The sequence below is a fragment of the Narcine bancroftii genome, chromosome 7 (genome assembly GCF_036971445.1).
Source record: "Narcine bancroftii isolate sNarBan1 chromosome 7, sNarBan1.hap1, whole genome shotgun sequence".
NCBI lineage: Eukaryota > Metazoa > Chordata > Chondrichthyes > Torpediniformes > Narcinidae > Narcine > Narcine bancroftii.
Window position 1 is genome coordinate 26,374,884 of NC_091475.1, and position 17,838 is coordinate 26,392,721.

The 17,838-nt window shown below is 40.0% G+C and overlaps 1 protein-coding gene across 3 annotated transcripts in view; it reads right to left on the reverse strand.

Annotated features, from left to right (window-relative positions):
• Nucleotides 1–10,254: 10,254 nt before the first annotated feature.
• The window catches only part of ttf2 (transcription termination factor, RNA polymerase II), a 76,256-nt gene continuing 68,672 nt past the window's right edge, over nt 10,255–17,838 (reverse strand). For all 3 annotated transcript variants that reach the window (XM_069889216.1, XM_069889215.1, XM_069889217.1), the window contains exons 21-23: nt 17,374–17,456; nt 15,394–15,468; nt 10,255–11,555 (exon numbers count right to left, since the gene is read on the reverse strand). In XM_069889216.1, the coding sequence (XP_069745317.1) occupies nt 11,411–11,555; nt 15,394–15,468; nt 17,374–17,456 (303 nt within the window). In that variant the 3' untranslated portion in view covers nt 10,255–11,410. The remainder of the gene's footprint in view (nt 11,556–15,393; nt 15,469–17,373; nt 17,457–17,838) is intronic.

Below are 17,838 nucleotides of genomic sequence, written 5' to 3' on the forward strand. Positions count from 1 at the left end.
TTTTTTAAGTCTTCTACCTCCATTTCTGCTGCTACTGCCCGCTCTTCCATCTTGTCCATTTTCTTTCCCATTTCTGTTAAGGTCATCTCCATTTTATTTATTTTCTCTTCTGTGTTGTTTATTCTTTTTCTTAAATCCTTAAATTCCTGTGTTTGCCATTCTTTAAATGATTCCATGTATCCTCTAATAAGAGCAAGTATATCCTTTACCTTGCCTTTCTTTTCTTCTTCTATTTCACCATACTCTTCCTCTTCTTCTTCCTCTGGGTTGGCCATCTGTTGTTTCTTTGTTGCCCTTTCCTCCTCTTCTTTCTTGTTTCTATTGTCTTCTGTGGTCTCTTCTTGCTGCAGGTGTTCTGCAGCTGTCGTTGCCGGCTGTGGAGATCGACTCCCCAGCTGGTCCCCCCTCCCGTCGGTGTGTTTTTTTTCATTCGCATCGCGCATGCGCGAAACTTCGCGCATGCGCGGTTGCGCACTTTTACTCGGCTCTGCGAGCCATTTTTGTAGTCCATTATTTACCGACCTGAGGGAGCGGGTTTCTCTCTCTGCAGCGGGCCTCTTCGGACAGGTAAGGCCTTCACCTTTTTCCTCCTTTGTCTTCTCTTCCTCTCTTCTTACCGTTGCGTTCGACTTTTCTTTTTTTGTCGCCATCTTCTTTCCACCTTTATACTCACTTTTCTGTAACTTTTATTTCTGTGCCTTTGTGTTTTCTCTTGTTTTTCCCGACTTTTCTGGAGAGGGCTGGAGTTCACCGTCCGGCCACTACTCCATCGCGTGACTCCTCTCTCTTTTGTACCCTCTTGTTGTTGATTGTAAATCCCAAGAATGCCACTGAGGGCAGCATGAAGACACACTCATCCTGTCATAATTGTATATTATTAGGCTGTTGTAGTCTGTGTAGGACCTTTTCAAGGTAACATCCCACTGCTATTCAGTGTGGTAATTTGTCCATTGTAGCTTGAAAAATCGCGAGTGCTGCTAAAATTCCGATGGCACGTATAGGTGAACAGTCCCAGGTGGGTATTATTGTCACATATTGTCTTGATTCTTTATCCAATTTTATTTGTTGGTATGCATGCCTGGGAAAAATCTAGTTTTCTGAACTTTTGCCCTCCATTTAGTGCTTGGAATAGATCTGCATTGGGTATGGGGTGTTCTGGTACTATTAGTGCCTGGTTGATGGTGACTTCGTAATCGCCGCAAATGGGAATCTCACCGTTTGCTTTCCGTACAAGTACGATGGGCCCTGCCCAATTACTGTATTCTATTGGTTTTAATATGCCTTCATCGTTTAGTCTATTTAACTCAGCTTCAACTTTTCCTTTCATTGGAAAAGGAACTGTTCTGGCTTTGATGAACTTTGGTTTCACGTTCTCTTTTAATTGCAGTTTGGCTTGAACCCCTTTGATCTTTTCCAACCCTTGCTGGAAAATCACAGTGTGGTCGTTGAGGATCTGGTTGAGTTTTGGCTGGGTGTTGTCTTCATGGTTTACATTCAGTATTGAACCGATTTCCAGCCAGTCTAACGTTGTAGCCAGTTTCTTCTTAAAAGTGCTGGTCCCTGGGTATCTACAATGTAGAGAGATAGTGTTTTTGGTTGTTGGTGCTTGTACAATACAATGCCAAACACTTTGATTTTGTCTCCCATAACAGATCTTTGTGTTACTTTAGTTGATTTCACCAGAAGGTGTAGTAGCAAATGTAATGTAATGGCATTAGAGACTCCTGTGTTGAGCTCCATTTTCAGAGGTTCGTTGTTTATTTTCAATTGAATATAAATCACTGATTTTTTTCGTTTATCCTTCGGATGTGTAAGACTGCAGCTGTTGCTATGCTCATTGTCAGGGCTGCTCTCTCTCTCTCTCCCCCAGTGCTTTGACCTCAGCTGGGTGCTTATCACAATTTTGAGTCCAGCTGCGTATTACTGTTTCTTTAATTGGATATCTCACTTTGATATGTCCCTTTTTGTTCCAACAGTAGCATTTGGAAGTTTTGAGGAAAGTTTCCTGAGCGATGGTTGTACGTCCCGCAATGGAGGCATTGTTGGTGGGAAAACCTCCTGACCAGCAGGTCTTTTTGGCCCACATCCAAATTTTTGTCTGCCTTTTCTAAGCTGCAGGAAGTTAACCATTTTAACCATTTACGGAGCGGAAACAGGCCATGTTGGTCTTTCGAGTCCACACCGGTTCACTGATTTTGTGCGCCCTCTTCAGGCAATGGTCCTGGTAGATCTTCATTCAATAATGATGGACGAATTCACTGCAGGTGGAATCAGTCGTAGAAAGGTTTGTGAAACGTGCAGTTCAATACTTCATAGCTACTCTTCGAAAATTGAATATTCTGGTCCTTCCCCCATTTCACCCGCCACCTGGCCCCCCAACCCCAACATACCTCTAGAAGTCTGCATCCTCTTACCCCTATCATTAATTTTAAGGAGAGACGGAGGAACCATGCACCTCTCTGCATTGATCAATGATCTCAAGTGTTACTTCGTCGAACATTGCCAGTAACTTCTGCTTTGCCTGGCGATCTGCCAACCTCATCACCAATCTGTCTCAAAGTGCTTGGGTTAGAAACTGCTCGACAGTTTACATAATGCTGCCAGGTATTCACTTACTAACTCCCCTGGCATTTCTTTCCTTTCATAGAACCATTGCCTTTCTGCCATAACCAGTGGTCTAGGGTTGTTTTCGGTTTACTGGGGCTTCAATAATATTATTACCCCAACTGTTCTCTGCTTCGTTGAAATTTTCTGAACTTTCCCTCCACTATCTTGGCGTGCTTTCGCTTTGATCTTTTGGCAGGAACTCGCAGAGCTTGTCAGGTAGTCAACTTTTATCTTTATCCTTTTGCTTCCTTCCCCCAGTTGGTGGATGGAGTTGGTAGGGTTTGTTTTGTTCCTCGTTGCCATAGTTGTGTAGGCACTTACACAATTAGGACTTGGAGACGTGGTGCTTTTCTCATTCTTTAATACCATTACACTAACATGGCTGCTGACATACAGAGAAATATATATATATATATAAAAAAATATGGAGGGGTGACATGATGGACAGCAGGGTGGGCTTATACACAACATCTATGATTGGGAAATTATGTTGTCCAGCTGTTTTCAAACCGTAGGCAAGTGGTGACCTTACTTTGTCCCAGTGAAATTGCCAGGAATTCAGGACCTCCTGGTCCTTTCACATAGCGGTCCAAATAATTCCTGGGAATATGCCCTCCCCAGCAATTTAAAGGGGTCCTGCCCTCAACCGATGACGTTATGAACTCACAGGAGTAAGTTCACTTCCATCCATCTGTCGGTCGCTCACCTGCCCCTTTCACCCACCAACCCCCTCCCAGCGCTTAGGTAGGTCGCAACGGTGGCACAATGTGGGATGAATGGTTGACTTCGTATCCCATAATCCCTCACTCAGCTGGAACCGCTCTGGGAAATCCAGCTGCGTGAGGAATTATGGTTAACGGGGATGACCATTCATCCCGCATTGTGCTGTTGTCAGGAGGTAGGCATGTCACCGCTCACCTGCGGTGTGAAAACAGCTAGTGAGGAAGGGGCAAGCCAAGGTAGAGAAAAATGGGGACAAACTCAAATTAGGACAACAGCAATAAATTGGGGTTCTTTGCAATGACATATAAAGAGAGCTTGGGGCCCTTGTTTTCAACCCTTTTTCACTCACATACCACTTAAAGTAATCCTTTAGCTCTGTTCGCATCGGTGACAGGGATCTCCCAGTGGCCAATCATTTCAGTCTGTGTCCCACTCACATGTCCATGGCCTCGAACAACACAATTTTCCATCTGGGCACTCTCCAACTGGACGGCATTAACATCAACTTCTTTGGTTTCTGCTAACCTACTTACTCTCCATTCTCCCCTTCCCCCGTCTTCTTTCCCTTAGCTCTCCACCGCATTCCCTCTGTATACACTAAGCTATCCCTCCTCCCTCTGCTTGCTGCTGTGACCTCCCACCCTTCACCTATTACCTCCTGAGTCCTGCCTTTGGGATAGTGCTTCTCCCACTACCCCTCTTCCCCCTACTATTTTGTTTTGGCACCTGCCAACATTTTTCCATACCTTGATGAAGGCCTCAAGTCTGAAGCATTGGTTACAAATCTTTATCATTGCCCTATAAAGTACCCTGTTTAACCTGTTAAGTTTCTCTAGCACTGTGATTTTACTACTAAACACAGAGCACCTATGGCATAGGATTCCAAAAGTGTTCTGTAGTTAGTAAGGGATTACTTAAGATGGTATAAGACTGGGGGGAAAAAAAGCTGAGAACCACTGGCTTAGACAAACTGGTTGGGATGAGTTTGCTTCTGACTTTAATTAACCAAAGCTAAAAGCGTTAGGTGTTTGTGATAATTAAGTGGCAATACTGAAGAAGCCTTAACCCATTATCAGCATATAAATGTCCTGGTCCTGTGTATTTTAAACCTTTTCTAATTTTACACACATCCAACAGAAAAAGATTAACTTGCCTGGTTCCAAGATGAAAATTTTTGCTGTATTTTGGTGCCCGTGACAAGAAACACAATTCAATAAATGTTATGATTGGAGTTTTTACAACGCAGTTAGTCCTACGTTAATGGCCAAGTAATCGCATTCAGATTTATTGTCAAGAGTACATACATGACATCAGGCCAGGCAGAATTACTATAGACAGGGAGTGCAAAAAACTGTACCCAAGAAGATACGTACACTTGTAAACAAATAAAGAAATGTGAACAAACTGCTCAATACAGAGAGATCTTAAATGAGTCTCTAGCCCCTTATACATGGCCTCTTCAAGGCAGGAATATTGCCTTTACTGTGTCACGCCTTCTGTGAAAAAAGGTACAAACACGGAATAGGGAAGAGGGGTGGGGTCATTGTAGTCCTGTCTTTAAGGCAGCAGTGGAGGTGGTCACAGCACCGAATCGATGTCTGTGTAAAAATAATGAGCCGACAGGCCGGGACTAGGACAGGAAAGGATGTGTAAGTGTATTTGACAACGTAGAAGACCCACAGGAATATATGACCCCTCCACCTATTTCAGCAGGGAATATTAAGAATTTTTTTTTTAGTGTATTATGGGTAAGCATTTAAAATTTGGACAAAACATGCAACTAGAAAACAGGAAAAATCTTTATAATACTGCATTAAAATACAAGAGAAAACAAGAGCAGCTTAACTATAGCAAAATTTTTTAAATAAAAACAAACTGCCACTGTCAGTCCCCACACTGGTCCCACTGCCTGCTCTCTCCCCTGACAATCCGTTGTCCCATTCTTTCCTGGCAACCCGCTACCCTGTTCTTTCCCGGCGGCCTGCTGTCAGTCCCCACACTGATCCCATTGCCCTTCTCTCTCCCGGGGAGCAGGGCAGTGGGACCAGTACGAGACTGATAGCCCGCCACCAACCTCCACACTAATCCCACCTGCCCAATCCTTCCCAACAGCCCGCCATCTGCCTCCACTGATAGATAGCGGTGATAGTAGTGAGCCACGCAGCAACGATAATCGCTGTCATTGTTACTCACCATTATCACCCTCATTTCAGCTCTGCATACAAGACCTGGGAGATATTTTGGCGAAAAAAGTGGGGCTTATCATCCGTCAAATACGTTTATGTCACACTAGACGCACACACTGAAGTTGTTGTGTCTAGTCACGTCTCTTTTCCTTCCGGAATGCCGGCATGATTTGTAAAATGGTACACTAGGGCAGCTACCATCTTGTTTGGTTCAGTGTAAACGAGCAAAGCAGGTTTAACGATGGGTTCTCTTTACAGTAGTATTGTGGGATCTGTGTAAAAAGGGCTGTTCGCTCCGTTCTCTCCTCTCACAGGCTGCTTGGCCTGCTGAGTATCTCCAGAGTTTACTAATTGAAGTTCACATTTACCTTGAACGTTTAATTCCGTTCTGTTTCCTGAAAATGTTTTCCTGTTCTCCTGCCTTACTACCGAGCATCGGTAAGTGTCAGCATCACGACTCTTATCAATGACTGTGCTGCACGAAGAGATGAAAGTTTATTCAGATTTATTGTCAGAGTAGGAACATGAGATGACACACAATCCTGAGAACTTTTATCCTGCCGGCAGGCAGAACGACCACTTATTGGTAGTCCAAAAATTTTGTACTCAACATACACATGCAAACAAATAATTCAGCGAGCCCTCTCTCTATGCATGGCCTGACCTGCTGAAGGATCCTTGGTTTTAATTTGAACCGAGTTATCCAGATTAAGCAACACTGAAACAATTCCCCACATGGATAAAACAGGAGACTGAATATACAAACTCCTTCACATTAGTGGACAGCTTGGATTCCCAAAACTCCATTTGTAGAGAGACTGTTAAAAAGCAAACCTCCAGCCGCTTTCCCAGCCCCGACAGTGCGATCAGTTAAATACTGGAACCAACATTGTTGCAGTATTCTGACTAATTTGTATCTGGAGGAAACTTGCTGTGAGACAATCAAACTAAAACCAGAAAATGATGGAAACCCCCAGCATCTGTGGGGAGAAATCGTTTCAACGTTTCACATTGAAGCCCCTTTGTCAGAAACTGAAACGTTCACCCTGTTTTTTTCTCCCGCAGATGCAGACAGACCTGCAGAGTATTTCCAGCATTTTTTGGTTTTATTTTGGAATTTCAACTTTTAAAAAATCTCCGCTGTATTTAACATAAAAACACTCTTGTTTGATTTAATACCGTTCCTGGGTTGTATGTGTTTCTGTTTCTATTGGCATGCACTTTGAGACAAACTAATCAATTTGATTCCTCAGTATCCCCTTTATTGTACCACAATAGTTTCTGCCACATTTCCTCTCTGTGTGCTAGTTTGGGTTGGAGCAAAGTCCACAACGTGCTATTTTTCCGTTTTGTTCAGCGAAGCCCGAAGTCTCATATATGGATTATGGGATGTAAACTGTTGGGAGTCAGATGCTGATTTGTTTGGCAGCGAGGTTTCTCCTGAGAGATCTGAACATTTCTTGGCCTTTTAACGTATAGTATCACCTATGAAACAGAAATGGGACTGCAGTCGGTAAAACTGGGACAGGTACCTACAATCTGAGCTCCCGGCTGCAGATGACTGACACTCGGTAGGAGCCTGGTACTGTTGTTACCTGCCTCGTTCGAAACGTAACGGAGGAGCTTCCATCTCATCCGAGGAAGGTGGTTTCCAATAGGATTAAATCGCAGTTCCTCGTGCACAAATGGAATGGAGATCGCGCACATGGATCAAATCTGATCAGCTCACTAGTATGTACGTTCATGTTTGATTTAAGGCTATGTTAAAGTATTGATCAAAGAAAATTAATCATTACATTAATCTTAACCTAGTCAAATTCATCAAACATTATTTAACTGTCGGTGAAACTTTGTAGATTAAAAGAAGTGGAAAATTCCCATTCAGGTGTGGGGTTTCACTGAGATTTCTCTTCCTTCATCCCGCCGCGCACCCCCCCCCCCCCGAATTCTTCTAAACTCCTGTAAGTACAGGCTCTGTGATCAAACACTTCTCATAAGTTAACCTCATCCTGGGATCATTCTCGTAAGCCTTCTCTAGATCTTCTCCATCCTACCATCTCCTTCTGTAGATATGGACCCAAAATGTCTCACAGTAATACTCAAATGTGGTCTGACCAACATTCTTTAAGCCTCACAATTATATATTTGCTTTATATTTCAATCCTCTTGAAATGAATGTTATAATTGCATTTGACTTTCTTACTGCTGACAGCCTTTAGGGACTCCTGTTATCCCTTTGGACCTCTGCTTTCTGAATTCTTTCCCCATTTGAATGTTTTTTTTAATTCCTTCTTCAAAAGTGCATGATCATTCACTTCCCTACAGAGTGAAACACTAAAGTCTGCTCACGCTGTGATTGTACTAAAAATATAAAAATGCTGGAACTCACCCAGTCTTGTAGCAACCATAGGAGGTAAAGATATAGGACCAACGTTTCGGACCTGAGCCCTTCTTCAAGGTATGAGCAAAAGGCAGGCAGGTGTCTGACTAAAAAGACTGAGGGAGAAAGGAAAAAAGGGCAGGGGGAGGATTAGAGACCAATGGACAAAAGGTGATAATTGGACATGACTAACACAGGAGAGGAAAGGTGAGAACTGATTAGGGAGGAGTGGCACTGTGAATACAGAGCTGGAGGAAAGGAGGGAGGGAGAGAAAGAGAGAGAGAGCATGCTAGGGAAAATAAATGAAGATGAGGGAAGGGAAGAAACAGGCAGTGTCCTCAAGGAAGCCAAAGAAGTTGATGTTAATGCCATCTGGTTAGAGGTGTCTAGACAGGAGATGTTGTTCCTCCAATTTGCAGGTTGTCCCAGTCTGCATAAGGCCATGAATAGACATTTTGGCATGGGAATTGGAGGAAAATGAAATGGGTTGCCACTGGGTGATGCCTGCTATTGTGGTGGACAGAGGAAGAAACTGTTCATCAAAGAAATCTCCCAGTCTGCATCCAATCTGTCCAATGTGAGACACAAAATAGATAAAGCCTGCAGATTTACAAGTGAAATATTGTTTCACTTGGAAGGAGGCCTGCTCCCCCTGCCCTTTATTCAGGCATCTGCCTGATTTTTGCTCATTCTTTTAAGTGCTCAGGCCCAAACATTGTTTATATATCTTCACCACCTATGGACGCTGTGAGACCTAATAAGTTCCTCCAGCATTTTTGTGTTTTTAATACGGTTCCATATGCTGCATTCCATCTACCAGTTCTTTGCCCAGTCTCCCGACTTCCACAACACTACCTGGCGCCCCTCCGCCTATCTTCCTCATCATCTGCAAACTTGATCACAAATTATCAATACTGTAATGCAAATCATTTACATACAATGTGAAAAATAGAGGAGCCAGTAGACCTTTGCGGAACACAACAGGTTACCAGCAGCCAGCCAGAAAAGGACCCATTTATTTCCACTCTTTGCCTTCTGCCAGTTAGCCAATTCTCTATCCTCTCCTGTAACGCCACGGGCACCTTCTCAGAGGCCTTCTGCAAATATTTTTGGAAATACAATTGCATTATTTCCAGCAAAGTTGATCCTGGGACATCAAATTATATTTGACCAAAATTAAATCTATTAGATCATCCTCTTGTTCCTTGAAGATGAAAGTGCAAAAATCCAAGACACCATCTTTGGCCATGCCTTTAAGGCATCGGCTTTTTGTTTTGATGTTAAATGGCCAATATTTTAAAATAGTTGAAGCAGTAAGAGTTTTGGTGGCATTAACAGGTCGTCAAATTCGTAACGGCAGCATCATATAATTCAAAAGCCAGAGGAGTAGTTATATTAATCAATAAAAATGTACGAAACAAAATAGAGGAGGAAATAATAGACCCAGCAGGGAGGTATGTAATGATAAAGTGTCAGCTATATTCAGAATTTTGGAATTTTCTAAATGTATATGAACCTAATGAAGAGGATAAAAAATTTATACAAGCTATCTTTTTGAAGATTGCAGATACACAGGGGAATATACTGATAGGAGAGGACTTTAACCTTAATTTGGACTCAAAGATGGACAAAACTGGACAAAAGAGTAGCAGAAAGAACAAAGTAACCAAATTTATGGTTAAATCGATGCAGGAAATGCAACTTTTGGATATATGGAGGAGACAACACCCAAAGGAGAAGGAATACTCATATTATTTGGGTAGACACAAAACATACTCAAGGATAGACCTGTTCCTGTTGTCAGCCCACATCCAAGGGAGAGTTAGAAAAACAGGTCGTCAAATTGTCAAAGGAGAATGAAAACCATCTACAGTATATAATCTATTTGCAGATATCAAACACCACCTTGTCCCAGTAATCCTACACCTTCCCCTCCTCATCGTGGGAATGAGTTTGTTACTGATGGTTGTGATTTGCGTTCACAGGCAGTAGCAAGAAATTAAATTCTTCACTTTTACTTGTCTCCATCTGGAATTGCTAACACCTTATTTTGAGAGTGACTTTATTCTAAATACCTGAGTTATTGAAAATGAATTGAACTTCTTCCAGGCTTGTCACGGTCAATGAGAGCCTCTCAGTAGGCCCAGTCTGCTTGTTCTCTTCTCACGTGGTAAATATACTAACTCTGCAGGCAATTTCGAATGAACCTTCACTGCATTTCCTTAATGATACTTTTTGTATATTTCTGTGTAATATCTTCCTAGTTTCAAGGAGCTCCATTTCATTTTAAACTACTGCCTGCTTCTCTTCTGTTGGAAACAGGGACCGGAGAAATTCAAATTAATAATATCAAGTACTTTTAAGTATGAATCTCTTTTGATGCTAATTGTTTATTTCATTCGTATCAAATATTTAGCTTCACGTTGTAATGCACAAAAGATTCACTTAGAACCAATACACACTGAAGTTTTTTTGAAAATATAGGTAAAGATCAACCTGGAGGGAATAATACTGACATGGAATCAATATTAAACATTACGAAAGTTAACACAAATCTTTTCAGCAAAATAGTTGACAATTCAACAAATTACTTGTTAATTGGTTTTTATCTCATCAGCTGTGCCTTCAGCTGACTATACCTACTTCACTGTATGCAAAAATGTCTTCTGCTGTGATAGTTTTCCCATACACTTTAACAGTTCAGTGCGGATTATTCTGGTGGCAAGATTTGTAACAAGATCTTCCAGCAGAAGTTGTGAAATCGTTGGTGATTTAAAAATAATGTAAACCAGTCAATTTTAGTTTTAGTAGACAAAGAAATGAAATGCAATGGCATATTTGTTTAAACAACAGAAATTAAGATCATTCCTCAGAATGCCATAAAGTGGAGATTAAATTAAACAAGGGAATGTGTTCCATTGGGAAATGCTTTTACACCACGCATTGAACCAAGTTTTATCTGGCATCACTTTGCTAAATTTGACAATATAGGTCCAATTACTAAAGTATACACTTAAACAAGTTCAGTAAAATTATCTGCATTGCAATTTCAGCTGTATTTCACCAATTTTTTAAATCCAAATATTATGAAATTTAGCTGAAAGTTGATGTAAAATCTAAACATTTTGTGAACAATAGAAAATTTGCTGCCTTTTCTTTAGTTTTGAAAGCAAAAATCTTTCTTTCTTTCTTTGGCTTGGCTTCGCGGACGAAGATTTATGGAGGGGGTAAAAGTCCACGTCAACTGCAGGCTCGTTTGTGGCTGACAAGTCCGATGCGGGACAGGCAGACACGGTTGCAGCGGCTGCAGGGGAAAATTGGTTGGTTGGGGTTGGGTGTTGGGTTTTTCCTCCTTTGCCTTTTGTTTTGACTTTGCAATGCCATCATAATTATACATCACCATCCAGATGTTTGGCATGAATGTTTCAGATCTCTTGTAGCATTTGTATTGATTTTTGACTGGTGGTGTGTTCAAAAATTAGTGTGCAGGAATATCTTTCTTTCCACTTGGATTCAGACTCCAAATAGGATCCGAAGGTCAGCAAGTGTAAGTTTGGTAATTGTTTCTCCAGTCCCGGACAACACTTTCTTTGCCAGCTCCTTTTTCTTCTCCTGAAGTTCAAAGATTTTGTCCTCTATTGTTCCTTCACACACAAACCTAGAGGGGAAAGCAGATAATGATTTCTTTACTGAGCTGAAAATGGAAATCAGTTTTTTTTCCTCTAACAGTTCATTATCTGGGTAGTAATTTTGATTAGTAGATGTGGAGAAAACTAGTTCAGCTATACCAACCAGTCAGATCCTTTTGAAGCTGGTAGGAAGCAAATGATACACCGACCAACTGATCCTGATAAAATATGGTATTTTCAACTTTTGTTGTGACCTGATTTTTTTTTTAAATAGATGAAACCACATCAGATATTCTGTACATGAACTAAATTAACATTTCAACATAAGAAACACAATGTGACCATTAAACTGTTTTCTACAGTGGCACATAGAAAATTGAAATTTCCTTCCTTCATCTCCATTTTGTCATTTGGTCAATGAAAGTGCCCCTCATTTGAATCCATTTTGTCATTTGGTCAATGAAAGTGCTCCTCATTTGTATCCATTTTGTCATTTGGTCAATAAAAGTGCCCCTCATTTGTATCCATTTGTGCGTAACTATCATTTAAAAAAAAAATTTAGACACACAACACGGTAACATTACGGCCCACAAGTCTGTGCTGCCCAATTTGCATCCAATTATCCTACACCCCAAGCACGTTACGAAGGGTGGGAGGAAACAGGAGCCCCCAGGGAAAACCCACACACACGGGGAGAATGTATAAACTCCTTACAGACAGCGCAGGATTCGAATCCAGGTCTCAATCACTGGTGCTGGAACCATTCACTGATTTTAAGATCAAAACCAACACTGACTGCATTTATGGGAAGCAGATTCCACATTTCAATCTCTGCATATAGTAATCTCCTGAAGTTGGTCTTCAACATGAAAAGTTTTGTTTTACAGATGGTGTCTGATCTACTGATCATCTCCCAACAGTTTGTTTCCAGCAACCACAATTTTAATTTTTCTTCTTGAAGATACTGGCTCTAATTGCATTGATTCCTTCTCCCCCACCCTCCTCAAATATGTCCTAATCACCTGTACCAGTAGAAAGTTTGTTTTTCCTTCATTTTAACATCTTGACCCTTCCCAAAAATCGATTATTTAATTCTAGAAAGTACTTCTAGTTTTTGTAAGCTCTCCTCCTTGCTGGTGAATCTAAATTGTGCTGTTTTCAAGATTCTTCCACTGGTTTCTAATGAGGCACATTCTTCTCTTATGAAGTGTGGCTACAAATGATTTGGTTAGAACTGGAGTCTTTTGGATTTTATTAATTTTGTACCTTATTATTTTATTGATTTGAAAATGGGTATCAAATTGTGCAATTTCACTGAAGTTAGCATTTAACATTTTATCCAAACATTCATGTACTTAGGTTAGCTACATTGAAATTCCTCAAGTCTTGCTCTCCTTCATTTTTCTAAATTCTGTGTTACACTATTTCAATTCTATCTCGGCCTGTTGTGCTCTACTGAACTACCAGCAAGCCTAAATGGATAGATTTGTAATACAGCACTGAAACCATTCTTCCAATTCTAATATATATTTAACATGCCAATTGTTTTCTGCCCAATTAATTTCTTAACCTGAAATAATTTGCTTGTTTCTATATAATTTTAGTCATAAACACCAATCCCTTGAGTTGAATTTCACTGCATATCTTCTGGAAGTTCAGTCAAAATACATCCACAGATGTTCCAGTCTACTGCAGTTACTCCACAAAGTAATGTAGCTTATTAGAATGTGATGTATCCTTTAAAATATATGTTGGCTGTTCAGCATCTCCAGATGCTTGGTTACTGTGCTGGCCCCAGTCTCGCTTTTATAATTTCCTGATTTCTCTCACTTTTGAACCATTGTTTCTATGGTTTGGGAAATTATTAATTTTGTACTTGAGACATCTTTTGGAAAGCTATGGCTAAAACATTTTTAAAAAAAAAAGTAGGTCCTGAGTCCCAATTTTTGATATATTCTGTTTCTTTGGAGCTCTTCTGTTGCCACACAGCCCTTTACTTCAGATGGATGCAGAGTTCAATTGGTTTTTGTGTTTTTTTGAGTCCAAAAGCATTTTATTTTAGGATTTTTAAAATGTTGCATTTTATTTTAAGCTTTGTTTTTTAATGTTTCATTGTCAGAAACTAAATGTTAAATTCTGGCAGCAGGATTTAGCCTTTCAGCTTTCTTTCTTTGCGGGCAGGGATAGCTTTGGATGGCCTAGCTTCAGGCCCTTCACCCTTGTTGTGAACCTACTTGCCATTATCTCCCTGCAGGCATTGACAGAATCACTCCAGCTCTTTTTATACAAAATTATCGATGAGCTCCTTTGGTTAGGCCCAAAAATTTGACCACACTCAAATTCATTATCGTTTTGACTATCTACCCATTTCCCATCTATAGATCAAAACAACCCTTCTAAAGTATAAAATTGATTTAAAAGGTTTCTACTCTTACCTCCTGTAATGGAAGATTTAAACTGTGTTTTTTACTTTTGCAGCCTTTGCTTCTGCAAGGCTGAGAACCTGCTTGTTTTTTTAGAATTAGCAGACATAATCTAATTTACACCATGAGGCCCAGGATGCATATTTAGTAGACACCCACCTAATTCCACCATGGGGCCCAGGATGCAGTTGAATCAGAAGACATTATCTAATTTACACTATATTGGGGCCCAGGGATGCATATGAATCAGTAGACATTATCCAACTTCCACCATGAGGCCCAGAGATGCAGTTGTCTTTTGTTGGTCGCAGACTATCAGGAGATAATTAAATCATTTGTTCAAAGAGATAAGATCTGAAGTAAACAACTTTTGGGTAATATAAGCCATGGTCCCACTGCTGAAGTTTGAGACTCTCCAAGAGGTGGGAACATCTCTCAGCAAGAAGAACTTCAAGAGTCCAGCTAACGTCCTGGTCGAGGGAGGTGGAGAAGCTGCTACCGGCACCCCGACAACCTACTACAAGTGTGCAGTCGTTGCCTCGCTTCGGCAGTTGGGACCAGTCCAGGCGTTGATAAGTATAATTGGGAAGGGCTTGCTTATTGTAGTGTGAATTCTGCTTTAGATTTAGTAATAAAGACTTGTATAAACTGAACTGCTCTCGGTGTAAGTTTACCCAGGACACCTCCCAATTGATCCATTAAGACTATTCTAAATGCTCACTGACATCCACAATAACATGACTCAAATAATGCACTTTGTCCACTATCCATCATTCACAAAATGCACCTCTGGAACTCAGGGGTTCAAAAGTAAAGCCCAGACTCTCAATATCAAGCATCAGAAAAGACATACAGCGAACATCTGCAAGTTCTTCCCCGAGTCTCACACTAATCCTAAACTGGAAATTCATTCCTACAATGAGATTTGCTTCAAGTACTGAACTCCATACCATCTATAAATGTCCCTGAAACAGAAAAAATTCAGCAGTTCAAGAAGGTGGCTCACCACTACCTTCAAGGGCAATTAGGATGTGCAGTAAATGCTACATTTAATGTATTTTGAAAAGAAAATCTTGTTAGTCATTGTTCAATTTTGGAACATGCAAACATTTTGTAAATGTACTTGAATATAATTGAGGGGTTTAATTTCATCCAAATGTAAATGTTTAACAGTAAAAGCAGAATCAGTCACGATTCATAAGACAAGGGATAAACAGGTTAAACTACGAGAAAAATGTGGCAGAGTAGCTTGCACATGTCCTATTGTGAAATAATATGGAACATGCAGGAGCAGATTCATGAACCGGAAGGATAGACTCTGGTTTGAAAAAGGTAATGAACCATGTTCTCAAATGCAACTGAATTTTACCACATTTAAAAAGGTCTTTTTCATCATTTTGCCTTTCAGAAGTAAACAGAGGAGATCTAGTTGCATCTCAACTACCTGTGCACAGTGACAGTCTTACGTTGTCCTACTCGGTAAATTCGATCTGACGCTTGCTCCTCCAGGGCTGGATTCCTGAACAAAAGTCAAACTCATGAATAAACCCACGTATCCATGATATAAAGGGAAATTCAATGATTTAATATTTTGTTCACCATAACATTTTAATATCTTACACGATTCTATTTTTCAGTTAAACACATTAATGAACACAACCTGAACATACTAACTAAAGTTGCATAGAACAAAGCATAAATATTTGGTTTCATAAATAATCCTAAATACTTTTAAGATTAAATAAATTGTTGACTCAATTACACAGTTTAGTTACCCAAATACAGATACTCTTGGATTAACCCTATTTGAACCCTATTTCTGCCAGAATTTTAAAAATGTTTTTAAGCTTGGTGAAGGAAAGCAGAGGGAACAAGAGAAATAACAACTGATTAGAGATGGGTTCAATACCTTGAACAAGATGACATACATCAAACGAACTCAAAGACACAAGAATGTTTTGTGATGAGAGCAGTAGGGTTTGAGATCTGGAGTCAGTCACACACAGCAACAGGTTCTTGGTTCCAATACATCCAATAATTACTTAAGTATTTATTTGAACTAATCCCATGTTCCAGTGCTTAGGCTCTAGCCATGGCAATTCTAGTACTCCTTGGAATCTTAAATATTGCCAGCTTCATTGCCCTTGCCACTTTCTCAGGCAGCGCATTATAGATCCCAGCCATACTCTGGGTATAAAGTTCCTTCCTCTGACCCTTCTACCACTTACTGAAAACCTTCGTTTTCTAGTTTTAGAAATCTCTATCTTCCATCAAACCAGTTTTGAAATATAATTTGGCAAAATGCCATGGATCTCATGGATCCAACCTTTGGGGACAGTCTTTCATGTGGGACCACGTCCAAGTACCACTTTGTCCATATCTGGTACAATTATCAATACACTATTATCTCCTGAAAAAAATTTAAATCAAGTTGGCAAACACTTTTACTATCCTCCAACCATCTGTGGCAAGTGAAGAATTTAAAAAAATCTCTGCAAAGCTCTTCCCTCCTTTCTATTAGCAACCTGGGATACATCTCATTGGGCTATCAGGATGTATCCATCTTTAGACCTGCTAAGATATCAAACACCTAATTCAATGTTCTCTCCTGGAATTATCCAAATCCTATGGCATAGAATATTAAGACACTACCCACCCATGAGCTCCAACACCATGCACAAGTTGACCTTTTGGTCTCTATTCTTTCAATGCTCACCTTCTTTCCCTCAACAAACAAAATTCTTTGGGCAAGATCAAGGAAAACTACTAATATTTTGCGATCTCTATGTTTTTTCTTAAGTAACCATTCTACAAGTTGCTTTTACCCGTCGAGCCTCTCCAGTTTTCAGTTCTTATTTCCTGCACCATGCTTTTTATTTAAAAAAATCCAAACCTCGATATTTCTTTCCATCCAGGGTTCTTTAGATTTGTTTTTTTTAAATTTTTTATTTTTCACACCATAAATCACATTGATCAAGATACATACATTTTCCTTTTCAAATATATACAGTGTCGTTTTCTCCCCCCCCCCCCCCCTTCCCATCCCACCCTCCCTACCTCCCCTCCCATTCATTTAAAGTACAGAATCTAAAATACATTAAACCAGTTGAGGAACAATTGTTCCCAAACTCTCAGAACTTCTAAATGACCCCAGCTAGACAGATATGGACTGTCTAGCTACTCTGGGTACTTTTGTCAGGGTCCTGTCATGATAATATTGACATCCATACCAAAGAAAGGATAGGAGACTGAGAAAATAGGAGCAAATATTTAACGCAGAAATTTAAATTATACAAAAGAAAATATTGTTTTCGAAACAATTCAGTGGTTTCTATGAAGGAGTGAAATGTTCAACGTCCCATTTTGAAGAAGCATAATGATACAAACAATATCTAACCACTTCAGTGTTAATCCTTAACCTTACCAGTGCATATCTAACAGGAAAAGGTTATTGCCTCCAATGAGATTCAAGCCCACACCACCAGCACAAAGAGAGACCAACATAACCTATGATAACACAAAGCATTATAAGTAAATGTGCCAAGGTTTCAGAAGTTATATATGACTGATTAAAACAGATAATTATAGGGTAGGTTTTTAAAAAAACCACTGGCAAACAAGTGACTTTAACTAATATCAGTAAATTTTAGCACAAATTCACACAAAGTGATAAGGACAATTGTAATAGCTGAAATTCATGATTAAAAGCATAACATATAATTCACCATAGGATACTTTAATCTAATTTACATTCCACATCTTTAAGATGAAAATAAACACAATAAGCCCTATGGGTGCTGGCTACATTCAAACAGTAGTAGTAATGGAGGCATGCTCTGCCATTCAATATAATCATGGATGATTCTCTCAGTATTACTCTTCTGCCCTC